At 46.4% G+C, this 26,134-nt stretch overlaps 1 protein-coding gene across 7 annotated transcripts in view; it reads left to right on the top strand.

Moving 5' to 3' along the window:
* Positions 1-19,254, top strand: part of SEPTIN6 (septin 6) — a 77,574-nt gene extending 58,320 nt beyond the window's left edge. The window contains exons 8-11 of one of the 7 annotated variants that reach the window (XM_063634859.1): positions 1,272-1,404; positions 5,244-5,434; positions 9,336-9,397; positions 16,222-18,027. In XM_063634859.1, coding sequence (XP_063490929.1) covers positions 1,272-1,404; positions 5,244-5,434; positions 9,336-9,397; positions 16,222-16,289 — 454 coding nt within the window. In that variant the 3' untranslated portion in view covers positions 16,290-18,027. Of the gene's footprint in view, positions 1-1,271; positions 1,405-5,243; positions 5,439-9,335; positions 9,398-14,966; positions 15,671-16,221; positions 18,028-18,230 lie in introns of those variants that run through there. The other 6 variants (XM_055267686.2, XM_055267683.2, XM_055267685.2 and 3 more) reach the window with 6 other exon arrangements.
* Positions 19,255-26,134: the final 6,880 nt, after the last annotated feature.

Here is a 26,134-nt window from a genome sequence, read left to right as displayed (position 1 = left end):
CCAAAGTGCTGAGATTACAGGCATGAGCCACCACACCTGGCCAAGATCCTGTCACTTCTTACTTGGATTGATGGAAAGTCTATCCTTCCCACAGCACAGCCAGAATGGTCCTTCTCATTTTCATATTGGATCTAGTACTACTTCCTGCTTTAAAACCATGCAGTGTGTACATGTCCAATTTTTAAATATGGCATTCAAAGCCTGTTCTCTTCTTCCAGGCTCAGGAACTTCGTCTGCCTCTACTCCACCACTGCCATGGTGCTCTCTGGCCATGTTGAACCATACCTGGCTCCCCAAGAATGTCATTCTCTCTTCACACGTGCCTTCTTACATGCTGCCCTCTTTGAATCACAGTTCCACCTCTTCTTCACCAGGCTATTGCTTTTTTTTTTTTTGAGATGGAGTCTCACTCTGTCACACAGGCTGGAGTGCAGTGGCGCGATCTTGGCTCACTTCAACCTTCGCCTAGCAGGTTCAAGCGATTCTCCTGCCTCAGCCTCCCGAGTAGCTGGGATTACAGGCGCCCACCACGACGCCTGGCTAATTTTTTGTATTTTTTAGTAGAGATGGGGTTTCACCATGTTGGCCAGGCTGGTCTCGAACTCCTGACCTCAGGTGATCCACCCGCCTCGGCCTCCCAGAGTGCTGGAATTACAGGCATGAGCCACCGCACCCGGCCTATCTCCTATTTCTTTAAAAATAAGCTTAGGCCAGGGGCATCTCCCACTAGACCATGAGTTCCTTGATGGCAGGTATGATGGCTGTTGGCTCTAGAGGCTGAGTGACTAGCATCATGTCAATTAGTGCTGAGTCTAGCACATACGGAGTCTCCTCAAGCGTTTGTTGAAATAGTTCATTAATGTGGTCAGTTTCAGAGCCAGGGCCTGGCAGCATTGGGCAGTGGGAAAACCCAGATGAAGAGACAGGAGACTCAGCTTCTGGTCAAAGGTCTCCCTCTAACTAGCCGTGGGGCCTTGAGCAAGACACCTCACCTCTCTGGGCCTCAGTTTTCTCATCCGTAGAACAAGAGTATAGAACCAGATATTCTAAGTCTCTCCAGTTCACTAGGGTTGCCCCATCCCCCTCCAGAATCCCTGTGGGCATGCTGTCATGGGCCAAGCCAGGTGCCCACAGCTTTGTGGTTCTATTTTTGTACCTGGCTCACAACTGGGGAAGGGAGGACAGAGGAACCCAGTGAGGATCTTTGGGGCCAGTTTTATCAAATAGGAGTCATTCCAAAGGAAGAAGAATTAACCTGACCATGTTCGCAGTTTACAGGAGACATATGAGGCCAAAAGGAACGAGTTCCTAGGGGAACTCCAGAAAAAAGAAGAGGAGATGAGACAGATGTTCGTCCAGCGAGTCAAAGAGAAAGAAGCGGAGCTCAAAGAGGCAGAGAAAGAGGTAAATGTGAGCCTGGTGATTATTAAAATGTCAAGAAACAACAGCTGCTGGTGAGACTGGAAAAATAGGAACGCTTTTACACGTTGGTGTGAATGTAAATTACTTCAACCATCGTGGAAGACAGTGTGGTGATTCCTCAAAGACCTAGAATCAGAAATGCCATTCGACCCAGCAATCCTATAGATCATTTTATTATAAAGATACACGCACACATATGTTTACTGCAACACTATTCACAATAGAAAAGACATAGAATCAACCCAAATGCCCATCAATGATAGGTTGGATAAAGAAAATGTGGTACATATACACCATGGAATACTATGCAGCCATAAAAAGGAATCAGAGGATATTCTTTAGAAGGACGTGAGTGGAGCTGGGAGCCATTATCCTCAGCAAACTAACACAGGAACAGAAATCCAAACATTGGGCCAGGCACTGTGGCTCACGCCTGTAATCCCAACACTTTGGGAGGCCGAGGTGGTTGGATCACCTGAAGTCAGGAGTTCGAGACCAGCCTGGCCAACATGGTGAAACCCTGTCTCTACTAAAAATACAATGATTAGTGGAGTGTGGTGGCACATGCCTATAGTCCCAGCTACTTGGGAGGCTGAGGCAGGAGAATCTCTTGAATCTGGGAGGTGGAGGTTACAGTGAGCTGAGATCGTGCCACTGCACTCCAGCCTGGCTGACAGAGCAAGACTCCATCTCAAAAAGAAAAAAAAGGAAACAATTACTTCATGAGTCTCTTCCACATTTAACCTGTCGCACTCTCAAGGGTTCTTCTCACCAAAGCCCATGACAAGGGTATTGATTTTTTTTTTTTAGTTTCACTTAAAAAAAAAAATGTCGGCTGGGTGCGGTGGCTCATGCCTATAATCCCAGCACTTTGGGAGGTGGAGGCAGAGGCGGGCAGATCACAAGGTCAGGAGTTCAAGACCATCCTGCCTAACACGGTGAAACCCCGTCTCTACTACAAATACAAAAAAATTAGCTGGGCGTCGTGGCGGGCTCCTATAGTCCCAGCTACTCAAGGCGAAGGCAGGAGAATGGCGTGAACCCGGGAGGCGGAGCTTGCAGTGAGCCGAGATCGCGCCACTGTACTCCAGCCTGGGCGACAGAGCGAGACTCTGTCTCAAAAAAAAAAAAAAAAAAGTCACACAGGTGCCTTGGCTCAGGTCTGTAATCCCAGCACTTCGGGAGGCTAAAGCGGGGGGATTGCTTGAGCCCAGGAGTTCAAGACCAGCCTGGGCAACATACTGAGACCCCGTTTCTATTAAAAATACAAAAAATTGGCTGGGCGCAGTTGCTCACACCTGTAATCCCAGCACTTTGGGAGGCCGAGGTGGGCGGATCACGAGTTCAGGAGTTCGAGGCCAGCCTGGCTAATATGGTGAAACCCCGTCTCTACTAAAAATACAAAAAATTAGCCAGGTGTGGTGGTACGCACCTGTAGTCCCAGCTGCTTGGGAGACTGAGGCAGAAGAATTGCTTGAACCCAGGAGACGGAGGTTGCAGTGAGCCGAGATTGTCCCACTGGACTCCAGCCTGGGCAACAGAGCGAGACTCCGTCTCAAAAAAAAAAAAAATTACAAATACAAAAAATTAGCCAGGCATGGTGGCACGTGCCTGTAGTCCCAGCTACCCAGGAGGCTGAGGTGGGAGGAACGCTTGAGCCAAGAGATCGAGGCCACTGCACTCCAGCCTGTGTGACAGAGTGAGACTCTGTCTCAATAAAAAAAAGAAAAATGTCACCCAGCACTTTTAGGAGGAGAAGTGAGGGGATCTCAAAGACAAATGAATAAAAGTACAACAAACAAAAGCCAGGTTAAGGCAACTGATAGGCAGCCCTAGTGACTAGTAACAGCTGCTTTAGGCCAGGCATGGTGGCTCGCGCCTGTAATCCCAGCACTTTGGGAGGCCGAGGTGGGCGGATGACAAGGTCAGGAGATGGAGACCATCCTGGCTAACTCGGTGAAACCCCGTCCCTACTAAAAATACAAAAAATTAGCCAGGAATGGTAGCACGCGCCTGTAGTCCCAGCTACTTGGGAGGCTGAGGCAGGAGAATCACTTGAACCCGGGAGGCGGAGGTTGCAGTGAGCTGAGATTGTGCCACTGCACTCCAGCTTGGGCAACAGAGCGAGACTCTGTCTCAAAAAAAAAGAAAAAAGAAAAGATCTGGTTTATACAGCAAGTCTGTCACTCACCTACCTAAGTGACAGTGCCAAATACCCCCAGGACCTGGAGAACTAACCTTCTTCATGGTATGCTGCAAGTGCTACAGAATCCTAAACTCTCTCCTGAATCCATGAAAGAAAGTGAAATTCGGCTTGCTCTGCTCTTACTATTCAGGGTAGTTTATTGCATTCTAGTTTGTGACTGTCTGTGCCTCTTGTTCTCTGATCCACTTACCACAATGGCATGCCAGAATATTCTTTTTTTTTTTCCGAGACAGAGTCTCGCTCTGTTGCCCAGGCTGGAGTGCAGTGGTGCGATCTCGGCTCACTGAAAGCTCCGCCTCCTGGGTTCAAGTGATTCTCCTGCCTCAGCCTCCCAAGTAGCTGGGATTATAGGCATGCGTCACCACACCCAGCTGATTTTTGTCTTTTTAGTAGAGACGGGGTTTCACCATGTTAGCCAGGCTGGTCTAGAACTCCTGACCTCATGCCACCCACCTTGGCCTCCCAAAGTGCTGGGATTGAGCCGACTACTGGGATTACAGTACTCCCAAAGTGCTGGTATTACAGGCGTGAGCCACTGTGCCTGACCCAGAATATTCTTGTTGTTCTTCTTTGGGTTTCTGGTTCTATTCAGGACTAATTAAGCCTCCCTTTAGTTAAGGCTGAGGTGTCTGTACTCATTCCATGTCATAAAATCCTTTTTATTTCCTTCCATGTCCAAAGCCAAGTATTTCCATTGACTGGCTTTCCCATTACTGAAGTTTTCTGTGCGATCCATGGTGATCCTTCCTGATTGCAGGGGTTAAGACAAGACAGGGGTTCCTTACACATAAGAGGTCCCATTATATAATGCTCTAAATACTTGGTTGACCATAGTCAAATTCCTTACTTCTCAGACCTTCTGTTTCCTCATAAAATGGAGATAATAACAAAACCTACCTCATAGGAATGTGGTAACAATTAAATAAATTAATATATATAAAGGACTTATAAAAGTCAGTGCTTAGCCTGTAATTACTCGGTAATTTTCTTTTTTTTTTATTTTTGAGACGGAGTCTTGCTCTGTTGCCCAGGCTGGAGTCCAGTGGCACAATCTCGGCTCACTGCAAGCTCCGCCTCCCAGGTTCAGGTGATTCTTCTGCCTCAGCCTGCTGAGTAGCTGGGATTACAGGCACATGCCACAATGCCTGGCTAATTTTTGTATTTTTAGTAGAGACGGGGTTTCACCATGTTGGCCAGGCTGGTGTCGAACACCTGACCTCAAGTAATCTGCCCACCTCGGCCTCCCAGAGTGCTAGGATTACAGGCCTGAGCCCGGCCAGCACTCAGTAAATGTTATATTATTATAATTGATGTTATTATTGACCATGTGTGGTAACTACGGGGACTCTTTTTAACAAAATGTCTGACTAAACACAATGCAGTGTTCCTTTACCATATTCAGGAGCAGAGACTTGGAGATAAAATGGCAGGAGGAGAGAACGATCCAGAGCATGGTGCCTTTGGTGCTATCATGGCAATCCCTGACAGAAATGCCCCCTGAGGTTCCAGGGTCCTGCAGGGTCGCAGCCCTACTGGTCCCCACCCACCTGGGCTTGGCCAGGCTGGGGACTGCTCACAGGGAACTCTCTCCAATCTCCCTGTGCTTCCCTGCCAGCTGCATGAGAAGTTTGACCGTCTGAAGAAACTGCACCAGGATGAGAAGAAGAAACTGGAGGATAAGAAGAAATCCCTGGATGATGAAGTGAATGCTTTCAAGCAAAGAAAGACGGCAGCCGAGCTGCTCCAGTCCCAGGGCTCCCAGGCTGGAGGCTCACAGACTCTGAAGAGAGACAAAGAGAAGAAAAAGTAAGTAGCAGGCTGCTCTGGGGTGGTGCCTTCTCTTTCCTCCTGCTCATCCTCCCAGGGCAGGACGTGGCACCAGAAGGGGCTGAGGACTGGTGACCAGAGGTGAGCTGTGGGCTGTCAGACTGGTTGAGGTACCCATAACTGGTCCCAGCGTCCCTGTGGGACCTTGGGATTCCCTGAGCTTGGGGAGTTGAGAGTAGGGGAGGAGTGTGGTCCCAGAGGCCCAGCCCATCTGTCCAGCTTGCTCAGGAAAGCCCTGCAAACTCAAGGTCCATAGGAGAGGAAGGGAAAAGAGGAAAAGCAAAGGAGAGTGAGAGAGCAGAAGGGAAGAAAAAAACTAGAGGTGCAGCAATATAAGAGAGGAACAAGGCCGGGCACGGTGGCTCACGCCTATAATCCCAGCACTTTGGGAAGCCAAGGCAGGAGGAACACTTGAGGTCAGGAGTTCAAGACCAGCCTGGCCTATATGGCGAAACCCCGTCTCTACTTAAAAAAAAAAAAAAAAAAAAAAAAAAGGCCGGGTGCAGTGGCTCACGCCTGTAATCCCAGCACTTTGGGAGGCTGAGGCGGGCACATCACGAGGTCAGGAGATCGAGACCATCCTGGTTAACATGGTGAAACCCCGTCTCTACTAAAAATACAAAAAAATTAGCTGGGTGTGGTGGTGGGTGCCTGTAGTCCCAGCTACTCGGGAGGCTGAGGCAGGAGAATGGCGTGAACCTGGGAGGTGGAGCTTGCAGTGAGCTGAGATCGTGCCACTGCACTCCAGCCTGGACTACAGAGCGAGACTCTGTCTCAAAAAAAAAAAAAAAACAGTTCGAGACCAGCCTGACCAACATGGTGAAACCCTGTCTCTAGTAAAAATACAAAAATTAGCCAGGCGTGGTGGCGCGCGCTTGTAATCCCAGCTACTCAGGAGGCTGAGGCAGGAGAATTGCTTGAACCCGGGAAGCAGAGGTTGCAGTGAGTTGAGATCGCACCACTGCCCTCCAGCTTGGGCGACAGAGCAAGACTCCATCTTAAAAAAATATATATATACAGAAATTAGCTGCCTGTAGTCCCAACTACTCAGGAGGCTGAGGCAGGAGAATCACTTGAACCCGGTTACAGTAAGTAGGTTACAGTAAGCCGAGATCACACCACTGCACTCCAGCCTGGGCAACGGAGTGAGACTCCATCTGAAAAAAAAAAAAATAGAAAAGAAAGAGAGGAACAAAAAGAACTGCAGCTATGGGCCGGGCGTGGTGTAATCCCAGGACTTTGGGAGGCCAAGACGGGTGGATCACTTGAGTTCAGGAGTTCGAGACCAGCCTGGCCTACATGATGAAACCTTGTCTCCACTAACAATACAAAAAAGTAGCCAGGCGTGGTGGCGTGCACCTGTAATCCCAGCTACTTGGGAGGCTGAGCAGAAGAATTGCCTGAACTGAGGAGGCAGAGGTTGCAGTGAGCTAAGATAGCACCATTGCACTCCAGCCTGAGTGACAGATTGAGAGTCTGTCTCCAAAAAAAAAAAGAAGTGCAGATACAGGGTAGTGGAAGAAAGAGAGAGCCTTTAGCAGAAAGTCGGTGCACCCTCTCCCCACCCCTGCCCTATATCTGAGGTTGCTCACCTCTCCATGGCCGTAGTCCCACCCTCACCCTGCCTCAGTTCTTACTCTCTGCAGCCAACAGAATTTAACTGCTGCCACTGAAGGCTGCAGCCCAGCCCTGATTTCCCACCTCTTTGTGATCCCTCCCTGCTGGCTTAGTTCTGCCCAGCCCGAGGTGCTGAGAACTTACGGGGGAGCCCTCAGATGCCAGTGTATGCTGCATGTGCCCCATCCTCAATCTGTGGAATGATTTTAAGACTTCTGATCTCCCCTGGTATTAGGACAGTGGCTCCTGGATACCATGTGGGTCAATAATCCTCACCCAACCCCAGTCTCTGCTTGCTGAAGTTACCCATTCCTCATCCCAGAACCAGAGAAAAATATTTCAACGGGATCTAGAAAAACTCCTGTGGTGCCCTTGTGCCCTGCAGTTGTTTGTGCAGTGTGGCTTGAGGAGTTCCCAGGTGGACTGTTTAGCAGTGTCTTTACTAAAGGATACTGAGGATCCAAAAGGTGTCCATGGTCATTGCCTTCTGTTTTCAGCCATTTGTTCCTGGACTTAACTATGGGATATTTTTGCCAGAAGGAAGAAACACCTTCCTTTCCTCTGGCTTATCACTTAGGAATAACATGGTAACTTGTGCATAACAGTAATATGTTATATTTGAAGGCACTCAGCTTTGCAATCCAATTACTCTTTATTCAAATGTGTAATTTAAACATCTTGGCCGGGTACAGTGGCTCACGCCTGTAATCCCAGCACTTTGGGAAGCTGAGGCAGGCAGATCACCTGAGGTCAGGACAACATGGCGAAACCCCGTCTCTACTAAAAATACAAAAATTAGCTGGGCATGGTGGCCCACACCTGTAGTCCCAGCTACTCAGGAGGCTAAGGCAGGAGAATCACTTGAGCCTGGGAGGTGGAGGTTGCAGAGCCAAGATCATGCCACTGCGCTTCAGCCTGGGTGACAGAGTGAGACTTTGTCTAAAAAAAAAAAAAAAGAAAAAAAGAACATCTTCACCAATTAGTCCAGAAATTTTTCTTACTGAATCTTAATACTGTATGTCAAATTCACTGATGAATGAAATTTTTTAGTATTACCTGATGGATAAAGCTCAACTAGCCAGAAAAAAGTCTCTTTAGACACACCCTGTACTGTATTAACTTATCTGTCATGGTGTATTATTGCACCAGCAGGAATGAATTCCTATTTTTAAGATCAGAAAAATCTAAATTTGTCATCCAGCTATAACCTGCTGCCTTCATAGTCCTGTGGTATTTGTTAACTCAGTACCTGGGGCAGTTTCATAGCCTGCTTGTGGGAGTTAGGAATTGGTTTGTTCAGGCTACATTGAAACTATAAATATTCCCTATTCAGATGTTCAGTAAAAGTTCTTCTCACATCAAGCTTTCCCCTTGTTGCCTCATACTGACTGACTTCTCCCACCCCAGGCAGGAGACCCCAACAGGGAGATACCCCTCTCTACTCTCCAGGAATATTTGGGATTGGTGACAGTGCCCCTTTCCAATTCTGAAATGGGTGAAACCCTGCTGGCATGTGGCACCTTATATTAGCAATAAGGGCCTAACAGAATGACCTGTCTTCTTCTGTACTTCCAGATGCAGAAGTGGCCCTGAGTCTTGGCTTCTTATGTAATTTCACGAGCAATTGGTTAACTTCTGGAAGAGCCACTGTTAGACCTGTGCTACTCTCCTCCCACAGTCATGGTAGTGAGTTTTGAGGGCAGAAATGGTGGTAGTAATATTTCTTCTTGAGAGATGGTGGTTGCATCTGAGTCACATATTCAGAATTTCCTTTAGCTGCCCCTAAAGAGATTGAGAAAGTACTGGCCAGCCGTGGTGGCTCACGCTTGTAATCCCAATACTTTGGGAGGCCAAGGCAAAGGATTGCTTGAGTCCAGGAGTTTGAGATCAGCCTGGGCAACATAGTGAGACCTTTGTCTCTACAAAAAAAAAATTAAACATTAGCTGGGCCTGGTGGCACTTGCCTATAGTCCCAGCTACTCAGGAGACTGAGGTGGGAGAATTGCTTGAACCCGGGAGGGTGAGGCTGCAGTGAGGATTATACCACTGCACTCCAGTCTGGGCAACAGAGAGAGACCCTGACTCAAAAAAAAAAAAAAAAAAAAAAAAAAAAAAGAGTATCAGTGTTTCAGGGGTTCCTACCAGTCCACCCTTCCCACTTCTCCTTCCTGCTACTCCTAATCACCTTTGACCTCTAACCCTTCATTGTTTGTGTCAAGTCATAATATTTGATTTCCCTTCATGCTCACTCCATCTTCATCAGCTCTTACTGTTTTACAGTTAACTCTGCTGTTTGCTGCATGCTGCATGAGACCCAGGGTCCTGGTAAGCTTGATTAACTCTAAATAGAACTGGCAGTGGCTTCTAGAACATATCTCCCCTAATCCCGCACCCCCAACACAAGTATCTAATCATAGAAGAAGCTGCTTCATTGGTCTAGCTGGTTTTCTCTCGTGACTTATAATATGCAGAAATAGTCTGGTGTGGTTTCAAGTGTACATGTGGAATGCCTGCCTGCCTGATTAAAGTGAGGGGTCGTTTTCAGACTTTTGCTGCTAGAACAGCTGGGTAACACAGGTGGATCCTGTGATCAGTATTTGAGGTTTCAGTGTGGGCAGTTTTTTTCTTAAAGAGCCATAATCGGGCCGGACGCGGTGGCTCACAGCCCTGTAATCCCAGCACTTTGGGATGCCAAGGAGGGCAGATCACCTGAGGTTAGAAGATTGAGACCATCCTGGCTAACACGGTGAAGCTCCATCTCTACTAAAAATACAAAAAATTAGCCGGACGTGGTGGCACAGGCCTGTAATCCCAGCTACTCTGGAGGCTGACGCAGGAGAATCGCTTGAACCTGGGAGGCGGAGGTTGCAGTGAGCTGAGATTGTGCCATTGTACTCCAGCCTGGGCAACAAGAGCGAAACTCCATCTCAAAAACAGAAGGAGCTATAACCATTATTTTCAAAATTAATGAAACCATGGTGATGAGAGAAACTGGGTTTCACAAGCCCCGTCCTGCAATGTCACAGTCAGCATCAACCCTCTCCTATCCCCCTGCATCAGGTTTGAGAATGTCCAGGGTCAATGGAAACTCACTTCTCTGTTTCCCGCTGGTGGCAGTTTCGTATCTGAGGAGTTCAAGTTCTCAAATTTCCTTTGACTGTACCCCTCAAAACGATAATAAGGCTGAGAGTGGTGGCCCACGCCTGTAATCCCAGCACTTTGGGAGGCCGAGGCGGGTGGATCACCTGAGGTCGAGAGTTCGAGACCAGCCTGACCAACATGGAGAAACCCTGTCTCTATTAAAAATACAAAATTAGCCGGGCGTGGTGGTGCATGCCTGTAATCCCAGCTACTCGGGAGGCTGAGGCAGGAGAATTGCTTGAACCCGGGAGGCGGAGGTTGCAGTGAGCCGAGATCGCACCTTTGCACTCCAGCCTGGGCAACAAGAGCGAAACTCCATCTCAAAAAAACAAAACAAAACAAAACAAAACAAAAAAACCTATAATAAAAGTGGAGGAAAATGAAGAGATCTTAGAAATTGTAGAGAATTCCTTACATTTAATCCTACAAGTACTGGCCTCATGAAAACCTCGTATAAGGAGATCAGCAGGTAAGGATTCCTGAGTGCTAGATGTTGTGTTAATAGAAGTTTATAAAGTTTCACAGTTTATAGGGAGACTGAAAGCAGGGATTAAGGACCTTCTATCTCCTCTGCTAGACTCAGGTAGTGGATGGAAAGGAAATACAAACATTTTTAATTTAACATAATTAGGGTTTTTTTTGTTTGTTTCTTTTTTTGAGACGGAGTCTCACTCTGTCGCCGAGGCTGGAGTGCAGTGGCACAATCTTGGCTCCCTGCAACCTCCGCCTCCTGGGTTCAAGCAATTCTCATGCCTCAGCCTCCCAAGTAGCTGGGATTATAGGCATGTGTCACCATTCCTGGCTAATTTTTGTATTTTTAGCAGAGACCGGGTTTCACCACGTTGGCCAGGCTGGTCTCAAGTTCCCGACCTCAGGTAATCCGCCTACCTTGACCTCCCAAAGTGCTGAGATTACAGGTGTGAGCCACCGCGCCCGATGAAGGGTTATTACTTTTTTTAAAACTTTACCATGGAAGCTTTCAAACATGAGCAAAATAAGAGGATAATATAGTTCAGCCCACAGCCCAGCCCCCAGACAACCATAAACATATGCCTAATCTTGTTTCATCAATTACCACAGACCTGCTGAATTATTACAAAGCAAAACTATATCATTTTATCTGTAAATACTTTAGTATATATTTCCAAGAGATAACGATTCTTTAAAAAAACATAACCACAACCCCACCATTATCACACCTACAAAATGAACAATAATTCATTAACATGAAATGTCTAGTCAGTGTTTGAAACATCCCGGTTGTCTCATAAATGCCCTTTTACATTTGGTTTGGATCGGGGAATATAAAATATAGAGAAGACTTTTCCCCACTCACCCATGTAGTTTATGATTTAAATAGAGAGCCTGCTGTTAGTCACCAAACTGATTGCCGCAGCTATTGCACTGGGGACTCGGGGCAGCTGGCAAAACATCCTGCTTGGAAGCAAATCCTGAAGAGGAAGTCCATAGAGGTTTCTGCAACATAAGGCCCATGAAACCGGGCCAAAGGAAACAATCTTAAAAGAACAATGACTTGATTTACTGTCTGGCTTAACAGCGAGTAAGTCTTGAAGCCCCTGCTAGTTGACTGGAATTAAACAGCAGATTTCCATTTAGGAAGACAGTTCCTAGAATGTCTGTCCATTCTTTGCATTGTATGTAGTTCCAGTGCCTAGCAAAGTATCTGACATGTAATAGGAACTCAGTTCATGTGTTACGTTCTTTGTTCCCCAATTTTTAACAAGGTGAGCAGGAAATATGTATTCTAGTTAATGAGATTTCAGTTAATTCAGGTTTCACTGCACGTGGCTTGACACAATTGCTTAGAGGTTTCCCCAAGTAAATCATTGTTAGTGGCCATTCCTAAAATGAATTCTGGCAAAACTATAATTAAAGCTACACTTTACAAGTGAGAGGCAATTGGTAAACAGCTGGAACAGCCAACCCCAACCCCAAGTAGGTTGGCTCTTCCTGGCAGGCTTCTCCCTGGCAGACCACGAAAGCAGTTTCAGAACGACGAGTCAGGGGAGGCTTTGGCTCCCCAGGATCTGAAAGCAGCAAAGGCAACCCGCCCCCTCCTCAAAGCCCTCATTCAAGGGGTGGATCACGAAGACCACCTAGAATGCAGGCAGAGTGAGGCTGACTGTGCCTCCACATTTTGAAATTGCTTGAGGCACTACTTATAGCTCTCTGCATTTGTAAAAGCGATTCCTTTGTGACCCCCTATGTCGTTGCAGATACTCTACCTCAATCATTATTGGTCCTTAGGAGTGCACAGTATATGGATAGTATACACACATCAAAATATATCAGCCTTCCCATGAAACCTAGTACATAGGCCATTGCAGTGTTTATTAGATTACTCTTCCCCTAGGAAGTAGACAAAGAATAAAAATAAGATATGAGCATTTGTATAGCTTTTATTACTTTCCAAAGTGTTTTTTGTTGTTGTTTCTGTTTTGTTTTGTTTTTTGTATAGTATCTCATTTTATACTTACAGCAGGTCTGTGAGGTAGAGAAGGAATAATCCCCAGTTTGCAAGATGAGTAAATGGAGGCTGGGCGAGGTGGCTCACTTCTGTAATCTTAGTGCTTTGGGAGGCTGAGGTGGGAGGATCACTTGAGCCCAGGAGTTGGAGACCAGCCTGGGCAGCATGGTGAAACCCTGTCTCTATTTTTTTTTTTTTTTTAAGAGAGTTGGCCGGGCATGGTGGCTCATGCCTGTAATCCCAGCACTTTGGGAGGCCAAGCGGGCAGATCACCTGAGGTCAGGAGTTTGAGACCAGCCCGGCCAACATGGTGAAACCCCGTCTCTACTAAAAATATAAAAATTAGCTGGGCATGGTGGCGGGCGCCTGTAATCCCAGCCACTCTAGTGGCTGAGGCAGGAGAATCGATTGAACCTGGGAGGTGGAGGTTGCAGTGAGCTGAGACCACACCATTGCACTCCAGTCTGGGCAACAGAGCAAGACTCCATCTCAAAAAAAAAAAAAAAAAAAGAGAGAGAGAGAGAGAGAAAGAGAGAGTAAAGAGTAAATGGAGGAGCAGAGAATTTAAGGAATTTACCAAGGACCACACAGTGAGTTGATGGCAGAACTCCTAATTTCTATTATAAATTACCATTCACCTCAGTGTGTGTATACCTTCAAAGTGTATGTATGGGAGTATATTCCCTTTGAGGAAGTGACTGTAAAACATACTCCTTTATGCCCATACTTTTATCCCTGCCAGATATCTAATAGTCTTTATTTAATGGGATAAATTTATTCTTTGGGTAATAAATAGGGGCTTAGATCCATAGCCAAGGAATTCTCAGGGACATTGCATGTGAGAGTCTTAAATAAACAGCTCTGGGGCTGGGCGTGGTGGTTCATGCCTGTAGTCCTAGCACTTTGGAAGGCCGAGGCGGGCGGATCACCTGAGGTCAGGAGTTCAAGACCAGCCTGGCCAACATGGTGAAACCCTGTCTCTACTAAAAATACAAAAATTAGCTGGGCATGGTGGCAGGCGCCTATAATCCCAGCTACTTGGGAGGCTGAGGCAGGAGAATTGCTTGAATCCCGGAGGCGGAGGTTGCAGTGAGCCGAGATCGCAGCATTGCACTCCAGCCTGGGTGACAGAGCAAGACTCCATCTCAAAAGAAATAAAAATACACACACACACACACACACACACACACAAACAGCTCTGGGCCCAGCTGTGACTCTTTCTTTGCAGCCACAGGCAAGTCTGTTGACTTCTCTGTGTTTCTCGGTCTACTCATGAAACGGGGATCAGTCCTACTTGCTGTATTTATGTCATAGGAATGAAATTTACATGGAAGAGAGGTCAAAGTATTATTTCAGCACAAACCAATGATGGGTTTCCATAGTTCACGTTTTCAGGTAACTGTGGTCTGGACCCTAGAACACAGTTCTGCAACCATACCCATATGCTCTGCAAACGGGTCTTGCCCCAGAGTGCCAGTTAGCTGACTAGGACAGCTCTAAGGATCTCCTGGGGTGAAACCTCAGCCTCCTCTACTTTCCCAATGGGACAGGAAATGCAGTGGCTAGAGCCTGGGGCTCTATCCAGTGGCCTGAGGCCACTTAGAGATTTACAGAAGGTACTCCTGTACAAGGTATTCGGTGGTGGTGCTGGGGGCGGGTGGGGGGCGGGGGGGACACTAGTCAGGACCTAGTCATTAAGAAGAGATAGGCCGGGCTCAGTGCCTCACGCCAGTAATCCCAGCACTTTGGGAGGCTGAGGCGGGCGGATCACTTGAGGTCAGGAGTTCGAGACCAGTCTGGCCAACATGGTGAAACCCCCGTCTCTACTAAAAATACAAAAAAATTATCCGGGCGTGGCGGCGGGCTCCTGTAGTCCCAGCTGCTGGGGAGGCTGCGGCAGGAGAATGGCATGAACCCGGGAGGCAGAGCTTGCAGTGAGCCGAGATCACACCACTGCACTCCAGCCTGGGTGACAGAGCAAGACTCTGTCTCAAAAAAAAAAAAAAGATAAAATGTATTTTTGTGGTTGTTGATCATTATTTTGCTGCCTAATGCCACTGCTGCCATCATGTGGGAGTGTGTGTGGAGTGTATGAGAGAGAAAGCATGTTTCCCGGAGCCAATGCAATAAGACCTTAAGACCATCTAACATAGCTATATTCTAATTTAGCCATTAGTCCTCATGACTTAATTTTCTTCTGACTTTTTTTTTTTGTAGTACATTAATCTATCCGTTCATTAACTCAGCTTCTCTTTTCATTTTCAGTTTGGGCTTCCTGTAGACACCCTTTTCCTGCGCAACAGAGCTGGGCCTCCCTTTCTCTAATTTCCCCCTTAACATGCCTGGGGGGCATACAATCCAACCCGCGCCCTCTCCTCTCTTCCTGCCAAGGTTTATAGAAACCTGAGAATCTGAGGGTGATGTCTGGCCGCTGGTCAAGAAGCCAACAGTCATGTGGCTCGCAGATGCATCCTGCATCCCAGTCCCCCTCCCAGCACCCCCAGCCATCCCCCCTGTCTTCCCCCACATCTTTGCCAGAGGTGTGACATGGTCAGGGGGCCCATCTGCTACTCTTCCCCACCAGCTCCCCTGTTCCAGTTCTGGTTGCTGTTAGATTCCCTGAGGTATTTGCAACCACCATGGCTGGGTAAGCACCGATCAGCACAGCTGTCCCCTTGGCCCACCCCACCCTACCCTCATCCTCAGGAGCCACAGCCATTTCTTAGAGGGTTTCAAAAGGACAGCCTTTGGCGCCTTTTCCTTCTAACCTTTGAGTCCAGCCCTTTCCAGTTTTCATTCACTCGAAGTAACTGCACTCAAGCTGTGCTCAAAATCAGCAACGCATTTATTTACACCAAGCCCTTCCCATAAAACACAACTGCTGAAGAAAATAGCAGACGTTTCCCCTCTTTCTAACTCTGGGTATCCCACAGATGCAAAAGGGAGAATAAACCTGAATATTATTACCAGCCTAGAGTCTTGAATGATAGCCTTACCGAATTCTTCTTGTGAGGTATTTCAGCATCTCGGGGGGTAATTTCCGGAAGGGCTCCATACTGTCCCAATAAGGTGAGGCCAGTAGCAGGAATAATAAATCCCACTTTGTAGGCTGGAAAACTGAGCTGTCAAAGAATCAAGTGTTTGGAGGTTTGCTCTGATGAGTCTTCTAGTTCATTTAGTGAACGCCATGATGATTTTTAACATGCATTTTGCATGCATCCCCCAATAAGAAGAGATGAGACTCGGCTGGAGAGAAGAAAAGAGGTGTTACACCTTGGAAGGCCCTTAACTTTCTTTCAATTTAAGGAGTTGAGAGTTTAAAAATATTCCAGCCCTAAGTTTTTATCATGGGTCCCATCTGATAGTGGCTTTGGGAACCTCTGTGAAGTAGAGAGCCCTCTCTTGTCAGGGTTATGAGGCACAGTGGCCTTTGGTGTTTGGCCAGTGACAGTGTGAGAGATGGAGTTGACCTGGCAATGATCTGTGGCTAACATGCCGTCTCTCTGCCCTTCCTTTGCAGTAATCCATGGCTGTGTACTGAATAGTATTCCCCGCTACAGCTGGACTGGACTCCATTTAGCCTTTTAAGCCGAGGTTCTTATTTTAACTGACAGCTTTCCTTTGGGGTGCCAGGCAGCCAGACCCCCCACCCCTACCCTGCCATGTACTTCAAGCTCACTTCTTCTTTTTGAGTTCCGCAACTTGCTCCTGCCTCCCAGCCCCACTGGCACTGACCATGACCACCTACTTCTATTTTTTTTTTGAGTTTCTTTTTTTGATCACTTACGTTCAAAGCACACAGTCAAACAAGGTTATGCCAAATTTCCAGGCCTTTTTGAAGTATTGAGAAGGGGAAGGGGATTTCTCACTTCAATTAATTATAGATCATAATAGGAAGCAAAAAGAAAAAAATGAAAAGCAAACATATGCACGTACTTTTCTTATTGGCAAAGCAAGAGTGTAGGTTTGCTGTGTAGGTTTGGTGCTCTACTGATTGGTGAGTGACCAGAGCAAGTATGAAGGTGATGCTGCCAAAACACAAGCCAGTTTCTTGGGAAAATTCAAGTTACAGTGGAGTATTTTTTTGAAGACCATATGCTTGGAGGTAGAAACAAACCAACAACCAAAAAAAAAAAAAAAAATCTGCTCAGCTACCCAGCCAGTAGCTCAGAGAGATGCTGAGTTAGGCCTGTCAGGTCTCCTTGGGAAAGGATTCATATTTGCAACTTTGATGATTCTATGTCCAGCTTCAGAGCTGCTTTCCCAGAAATTCATGCTTAAACAACCAACTGGTAACCACCACCTCCCCACACCGCCGCCCGGTAATTATTTGCATTACAAACCGGAGGCGCCCTCATTTGCATTTGTGTACAGATGAACTACTTAAGACTTGAGAAGCTCTGAATACTTCAAAAGTATAAGACCCACACAGCCTTGGAGAGACCTTCAGAAACTAAGGAGGAGTTTTATATTAAGGGAGACATTTTAGTCAGTAAGACGATATAACCTACTTACTCCGAAAGGAGAAATGAAGGCCCAGAGAAGGGAAGGGACTTGACCGAGGTCTCACTTCTGTTTTGAGGCAGAAGCCAGACTGATTTTCATGCCTCCTGACTCCCAATCCATTTCACAAAGGGATTCAATCTGTTTATATACGTTACGTTCCTGGATACGAGGTTTTTTGATGTTCAGAGTAACTGACTAGTTAGTATTAGAAAACCCTCGAGGTTTTTTCCCACAGAAAAACGTCTGAAGATGGATTGGGTGAGGGCTGGCAAAACGAAGGCATGCCGGGCCAGCTTCTTAACCCAATGACCCAGTGGTGCTGCAAGGCTGGCACGGGGCCCAGGAGACCGTGTGTAACAGGTGCCCTAGGTGACCCTTATAATCAGGGAAGTTTGGTAAACAAAAATCGAACCCATGACTGAACATAAATTAAAAAGTTATCAAGCCTATTAAAATGGGTATTTCATTGGGTAGCTTTTCTCACCGTAGACAGATTTTTTCCTTCTTCAATGAAAAGGCTTTTTAATTAGTACAACTGTTACTATTTTTAAAAAAATACCCTAAGTACTCTGTTTACTTCTGGTGAAACAAAACCAGTCATTAGAAATGGTCTGTGCTTTTATTTTCCCAGACTGGAGTGGCTTTTCTGAAACACACACGCACACGTACACACATCCCTCACTTCTCTTAAGGCAAGAAGTTTGCTTTCCCTAGCTGCAGTGTAGATGGCTCTTGTTTTTGTTTTTTTGTTTTAATCATTTGGCATTCACATGTGGCTGTTAATATGTGCTTGTTTTTAATTAAAACAAGAAGCTTTAAACTGGTGTGTGGTGTTCTTAAAACCTTCTCAGCAGATTTCCCCGTGGTGATGGCCCAGCAATGACCCCCATTTCTAACCTGTCTTCTCAAACTATAATCTGTGCTACCTCAATACTGCCCATTCCCCTCCCCCTGTCTTACTTTGAATGTCCTCTTTCTTTGGCTAATTTCATGTTTTCTTTCTCTTTCTCTCTTCCTCTCCAGCTTTTTTTAATCTTGTCTTCAGCAGCTGCACTAAGTCTAAAGGAGAAGACTGCCATTATAGAAGAGTTAGGGTTCCATATTGTCTCAAATCAGAAATCAACCAATTTCCTCTCCCCTCAAACTGCAAGCACACACACATACACCACACCACTCAACAAGTGTTCATGTGTCCCTGTGTCCAGGCAAGAAGCTCTCTTCCTGACTCACATGGTATTTTAAATGGAAGTGTCTTGTCCTAACTAACAAGGCAGGAAAAGAACCGTCAGAGCTGGAAAATGGACCAAATGTAACCTCAGAGAAACAACTACAGGACCACTCACCCAAGTGTAAGTGACTGGGGCAGGACACCTCAGCTGTGGGTATGGAAGTACTGTTCTGTTCACAAAGTTTTGTTTGAGTTTTATGTTTTTCTTTTAAACATTTCTCTGGTTCGATGGGTTGACTGTCTACGGCCACTGTTAAACATTTCTGAATATGCAAGAGAAAGTCAAGTGACATTTGTATCTTCAGCATTCATAGACCTTCTGTAGATTCCAGCAAAGGGGAAAAATGTATCCACTCTCCAACACTTAGGTGGAGAAGGGAGAGAAGGGAGGGGGTTTAAGCTTAGTGAGGGCAAAATTACTCCATTCCACCTTCCGAGACCAGTTGGGGTTTTGAGAGAGGTTTCTGCTCAACCTGGGATCTGGAGGGAGAGCTTTGATGTTGGTAAATCTGCCTTGAATTCATTGGTTTAACTTGCATCAAAATACCATGTGAGTGTGCTCATTCTCATATATCCCTCCCACCATCACCACCATTCTGCTGTTCAATGTCTCTTGAGAGAGCCTCTTCGCATGTTTTCCAGAATCTGTGTGTGTTTTTCCTTTCTTCTCCTTTGTTCTTTTTGCTCAAAGGTGTGACCAGTCATTGCCCCTCTGGGGCTTTCATTCTCCAGGAGAAACATCCCAGAACCAGCACTGTTTAGCTTGATACCTTTCTAATGTCCATGTCAATTTTCAATAAAATTCAAAGAAATGCTAAATGGCTGTGTGATCTGATCTTAAGTCACTGGGTGATGCGGCCCACCACGGTTTGCCTGAGAAGTGGGTGGCTGCCTTCTGAGCGGGTGATTTGAAGGGCTCAGGGAGGCACCACCAGCCTATGAAATCTTCCTAGATGGGTTGCCATCCCCCCGTGCCCGCCCCCTCCAACTTTATTCCCTCTGGGCCTGAAATTCCCAACACCTGGGGTAGAGGTGGGCCAGAAGTCCTCTACTTTTTCTTTATTAGCATGGATTCAACTAACTTGAGCTGATTATCATCTAGTATATTAGAGAGAGAACATGGAGTGCCACAGCCTACGGAACAAGATTCAGGTGAGTTTTAATTCTGGCAGGAAAAGAACTCTGTGCCACGTGTCTTCTCTCATTTAATCCTGTGATGTGAGCATCCCCCAAAATTCATGGATATGACTATTCTTTATGACTCAAAAAACATTCTATAGATACTAAGGAGTATTTTGTGTCCTGGGTCTACTACAGAGCGGAGCCTCCCACCCTCCCAAGCATTAAAGTAGGCAAGAGAGAGAGTCGTCACTTTAAAGAACTGGTGGCCCTTAGGAAAACGAATTTTCTTCAACTTTGTCTTCCTAAGGGCCAGGGTGCAGACATCAGGGCATGCATCCTTTCCTTACAGAGGCCTGGAGGCTTCAGAAGATATCCACGTATATAGGCCTGGCTCTGCACAGCTCACACACTAGGGGACAGCTGAGTGAGACAATACGTCTGTGACGTTACTGAGCAGAGGCAGGCACTGAGGTGTTATGGAAAACTACAAGCCCTGGAGCCCTACAGACTTGTGAGCTGTAGGCAAGGCGGGCAGATCACCTGGGGTCGGGAGTTCGAGACCAGCCTGACCAACATGGAGAAACCCCATCTCCACTAAAAATACAAAATTAGCCGGGTGTGGTGGTGTATGCCTGTAATCTCAGCTACTTAGGAGGCTGAGGCAGGAGAATCGCTTGAACCCGGGAGGCAGAGGTTGCCATGAGCCGAGATCGCGCCATTGCACTCCAGCCTGGGCGACAGAGTGAGACTCCATCTCAAAAATAAATAAAATAAAAATTTAATAAAACGTCTCCAGAAAAGGAGGACATCAGTGATTGCCTTGCCATCGTCATTGTGAAGGCTACCTGAGCTAATGTAAGTTTAAGACCTGGGCGTTCAGTCAGTGGGCTCCCTTGTTAAAGACAGTTTTCCCTGTACTAGAAAGTACTCACCTGGCCAGGCGCAGTGGCTTACGCCTGTAATCCCAGCACTTTGGAAGGCCGAGGTGGGCGGATCACTTGAGACCAGGAATTCAAGACCAGCCTGGCCAACATGATGAAACCCCGTCTCTACTAAAAATACAAAAATTAGCCAGGCGTGGTGGCACATACCTGTAATCCCAAATACTGGGGAAGCTGAGGCAGGAGAATTGCTTGAACCTGGAAGGCAAAGGTTTCAGTGAGCTGAGATCGCGCCATTGCACTCCAACCTGGGCCACAGAGCAAAACTCTGTCTCAAAAAGAAAAAAAAAGAAAGTACTCACCTTAGAGTCCTATAATCCAGAGTTTCTCAACCACAGTACTATGGACATTTGGGACCAGACATCTGGAGGGCTGTCATGTGCATTAAAGAATATTTAGCACCATCCCTGGCCTCTACTAACTAGATATCAGTAGGATGCCCTCCCTACCCTCCACAGTTGTGACAACCAGAAATGTTTCCAGGCATTGCCAAAATGTTCCCTGTGCACAGTTGCCCCATGTGGACAACCATTGCTTTAGGTCAGGAGTGAGCAAACTTTTTTTTTTTTTTTCTTGAGACTGGATCTCACTGTGTTGCTCAGGGTGGAGCGCAGTGGTGCCATCACAGCTCACTGCAGCCTCGAAATCCTAGGCTCAGGCGATCTTCCCACCTCAGCCTCCTGAGTATCTGGGACTATAGGCTTGTGCCACCATGCCCAGATTATTTTTAATTTTTTTTGTGGGGGGTAGAGACTGGGGTCTGGCTGTTGCTCAGTGTGGTCTTAAACTCCTGGGCTCAAGCGATCCTTCCACCTCGGCCTCCCAAAGAGCTGGGATTATAGGCGTGAGCCACCGCACCCAGCTGCAAACTTTTTCTGTAAAGCGCCAGCTGATAAATATTTTAGGCTTTGCATATGATCTCTGCAACTATTCAACTGTTACTATAGCACAAAAGCAGCCATAGATAATATGTAAGAGGTTGAGCATGGCTGTGCTCAATAAAACTTCACTTATGGACACATGATTTGAATTTCACATATCCTGAATTATTATTATTATTTTTTTGATATAGGATCTCACTCTTCGTCCAGGCTGGAGTGCAGTGGCATAGTCATAGCTCACTGCAGCCTTGAGCTCCTGGGCCCAAGCAATTCTCTTGCCTCAGCCTCTCAAGTAGCTGGGACTACAAGAGCGCACCCCGACGCCCCGCTAATTCTTGTATCTTTTGTAGACACAGGTTTCCTCATGTTGCCCAGGCTGGTCTCGAACTTTTGAGCTCAAGCGATCCACCCACCTTGGCCGCCCAAAGTGCTGGGATTACGGTCGTGAGCCACTGCACCCAGCAATTTTTTCCCAGCCATTAAGAAACGTAACCAAAACTAGCCTGGTATCGTGGGCCTGTAGTCCCTGGCCCGACACCACGCCCAGCTAACTTTTGTATTATTAGTAAAGACAGATTTTGCCATGTTGGCCAAGCTAGGCTCTAACCCCTGACCTCAAGTGATCCTCCCGCCTCGGCCTCCCAAAGTGCTGGGATTACAGGGGTGAGCCACTACGCCCGGGCTTAATTAAATCTTTTGCATGAGATCTAGTTAGATGCTGCCCTTGGGGAACTTGCAGACTGGCCCCTTGTATCTACTCAACCACGTTTTCAAACACTTCCCAATATTTGTTCTCTGTCCAGTCTATTCTGTCTCTGCACAAACCTCTCCCTGAGTTACACAAACTGTTCGTTGACTCTGTCTGAAATATCATCTACTGATTTAAATCCTACCTTCAAGGCTCAGGTCCTACTTTGAAGACTTTCTTGATCTCATCCACCTATCCTGATCCCTGATCTCTTCTCCATTTTCAAACTCCCTAGTTGAACTTTTCTTTTTTCTTTTTTTTTTTTTTTAACACTGTCTGACCCCATCGCCCAGGCTGGAATGCAGTGGCACGATCACGGCTCACTGCAACCACTACCTCCTGGGCTCAAGCGATCGTCCCACCTCAGCCTCCCGAGTAGCTGAGACTACAGGCACACACCACCACACTCAGCTACATTTTGTATTTTTTTGTAGAGACGAGATTTCACCATATTGCCAGGCTGGTCTCCAACTCCTGAGCTCGAGATCCGCCAACCTCGGCCTCCCAAAATGCTGAGATTATAGGGGTGAGCCACTGAGTCCGGCCCTAGTTGAATTTATATAATCTTCTCTGCTTCTTATTTGGGGGACTTCCCTCTTCAAGAGATGTTAAGCTTCATAAGAGTAGGGGCATCATTTATAAGCTCTCCAGAGGTCCCAGTAAAGTGCGACCTCAAGATAAGTGATTAAGAGGTAGCTAGAGGCTGGGCGTGGTGGCTCACACCTGTAATCCCAGCACTTTGGGAGGCTGAGGTGGGCGGATCACTTGAGGTCACAAGTTTAAGACCAGTCTGGCCAACACGGTGAAAACCCGTCTCTACTAAAAACACAAAAAATCAGCTGGGTGTGGTGGCACACGCCTGTAGTCCCTGTTACTTGGGAGGCTGAGGTAGGAGAATCGCTTGAACCCGGGAGGCGGAGGCTGCAAGTGAGTTGAGATTGTGCCACTGCACTAGATTTATATTCTTCACCAATGTCAGGAGCTATTGCACTTTTTTTTTTTTTTTTGAGATGGAGTCACGCTGTGTCGCCCAGGATGGAGTGCAGTGGCACGATCTCTCACTGCAGCCTCTGCCTCTCAGGTTCAAGCGATTCTTCTGCCTCAGCCTCTCAAGTAGCCAGGACTACAGGCAAGCACCAACACGCCCGGCTAATTTTTGTATTTTTAGTAGAGACGGGTTTCACCATGTTGGCCAGGATGGTCTTGGTCTCTTGACCTCGTGATCTGCCCACCTTGGCCTCCCAAAATGCTGGGATTACAGGCGTGAACCACTGCGCCTGGCCCACTATTGCACTTTTCAAACTACATTTTGAAATTAAGTTACAAGAATAGTACAACGTGGCTGGGCACGGTGGCTCACACCTGTAATCCCAGCACTTTGGGAGGCTGAGGCAGGCAGATCACCTGAGGTCAGGAGTTCGAGATCAGCCTGACCAACATGGAGAAACCCCATCTCTACTGAAAATACAAAATTAGCCAGGCGTGGTGGCACAGGCCTATAATCTCAGCTACTCAGGAGGCTGAGGCAGAAGAATCGCTTGAACCCAGGAGGCAGAGATTGCGGTGGGCTGAGATCACGCCATTGCACTCTAGCCTGGACACCAAGAGTGAAACTCCGTCTCAAAAAAAAAAAAAAAAGAATAGTGCAACGTATACTCACATACTCTTGATCCAAATTCACCAGTTGATAACATTTTGCCCTATTGCTTTATCATTTTTGTGCCCCATATATATGTATGTGCCCCATATATACAGATAATATTTTCTTACGTAACTGCAGACAGTTATCAACTTTGGTCAATTTCACATTCTAACACTAATCTATCAACTAATATCCTTTATAGCATTTTTTTTTCTTGCAGTACAGGATCTAGTCTATGTTTATGCATTGTGCCCTGTCTTTTTACTCCCCTTTCGTTTGGAATAGCCCTTCTTTGTCTTTCATGACATTGATATTTTTGAAGTCCTATTTTAAAAATAGGATGTTCTCATTTTGGGTCAAGGTGTTGCCCAGTTTCTCCAGGATATAATTACTGTTTTTTTTTTCTTTATTGCTACTAATAAACAATCTGTGGAGAGAAACTGTTGTTCCTGGAAATATCTTACTCATCAAAAATTTCTCCTTGGATTGAGCATCTATTGATAATGTTTGCCTGGACCAATCTGTATGAAATGATGATTTTCCAACTCCAGCACTCCCTCCATATTTACCAGTCAGCACATGGTATTCGACTGAAAGCAAAGCCCCTCCCTGCAAAGGCCCTCCCTTCTCTCTCATTTATTTATCTATTTGGTATCACTGTGGACTTATGGCTCCCTAGTTTTCAATGGTTTATAATTCATTACTGTCTTTAATAATATTGGTGCTCACATTACTCAGAATTGGCCAGTGAGAACTCCTAGTTATGCTTTCAATCTGTTAGTAAACATTCCTCAAGAGCACATGGTGGTGCAGAATTTTCGGGTCAAGAACTTTTAGTGATCTGATTTTTGGGATAGTTTATGGGATAGTTAAAAGACAGGTTCCAAGTTTCTGTCTTTTCATTACGTACTGACTCCCCCTATAGGCAAAAGCAGGAAAGGAAGCTCAAAGCAGTCAAAACGTGGGTTTAAATGTCTTAAGACAGTGACAGGGCCGGGCACGGTGGTTCACGTCTGTAATCCCAGTACTTTAGGAGGCTGAGGTGAGTCGATCACGAGGTCAGGAGTTCAAGACCAGCTTGGCCAAGATGGTGAAACCCCGTCTCTACTAAAAATACAAAAATTAGCAAGGCGTGGTGACCAGCGCCTGTAATCCCAGCTACTTAGGAGGCTGAGGCAGAGAATTGCTTGAACCATGGAGGCAGAGGTTGCAGTGAGCTGAGATCGTGCCACTGCACTCCAGCCTGGGCGACAGTGGATTAGAACGAGACTCCGTCTCAAAAAAAAAAAAAAAAGGACAGTGACAGACCCCTGCAATAGAGGGGAGGAGGATGGAGGCTTACAGGTGGTGTCCGGATTGTTTTTATTTTTGTTTTTTTTTTTCTTTTTTGAGACGGAGTCTTGCTCTGTTGCCCAGGCTGGGGTGTAGTGGCGCGATCTCAGCTCACTGCAACCTCCACCTCCCAGGTTCAAGCAATTCTCCTGCCTCAGCCTCCTGAGTAGCTGAGACTACAGGTGTATGCCACCATGCACGGCTAATTTTTGTATTTTTAGTACAGATGGGGTTTCACCATGTTGGCCAGGCTGGTCTCAAACTCCTGACCTCAAATGACCCGCCCGCCTTGGCCTCCCAAACTGCTGGGATTACAGGTGTGAGCCACCGCGCCCAGCCTTCTGGATTGTTTAGGATTGTAATGGCGACCTTTATTATCTACACCTACACCTCTCTTTGACTAATGTATTTCTGCTCAGGGGTTTTAACTCCTGCTCACTGAGAAACCATCTGTGGCTGTGAGAAAAGAATGGGCTAAAATAGATTGGCTGATGGATTTTTTGTAATCAGAAGGATACCAGGGAGAGAAGGACATGGAGAATCCTGGAAATTTGTGTTCTATGGATGAAACTGCTTATTCCTTAGTGGGATTTACAAATGGAATCCTGTTATGGTTGTTCCAGAGCAGATGGCCTCTTACGTCAGTTTCAACATCTTTTATTTTGTAATCTAATTTCAAAAGTCAGATTACAATTATTTGTTTCTATATAACGGAAAAGTTTTAATCCAGGCTGAGAGGAAGTAGTTTATCTTTTCACAGATTGTTTTCTAGGAAAGATGTATATTTATTACAATGCTGATTTTGGTGAAAGTTGGCAACTTAGGCTATGTCTTAGTCCATTTATGCTGCTATAACAAGATACTGAAACCTGAGACTTACAAAGAATATACATTCATTTCTCAGAGTTCCAGAGCCTGGGAAATCCAAGATTAAGGCACCAGAAGTTTCAGTTGTCTGGTTGGGGCAGCTCTCTGCTCTCTGCTTTTAAGATGGTGCCTTGTTGCTGCATCCTCCTGCAACAAGGGGAGAGGA

This window comes from Symphalangus syndactylus, chromosome X, assembly GCF_028878055.3.
Source record: "Symphalangus syndactylus isolate Jambi chromosome X, NHGRI_mSymSyn1-v2.1_pri, whole genome shotgun sequence".
Taxonomy (NCBI): domain Eukaryota; kingdom Metazoa; phylum Chordata; class Mammalia; order Primates; family Hylobatidae; genus Symphalangus; species Symphalangus syndactylus.
The sequence above is the reverse complement of the archived record's forward strand: the minus strand, read 5'-3'. Positions and strand labels throughout refer to the sequence as shown.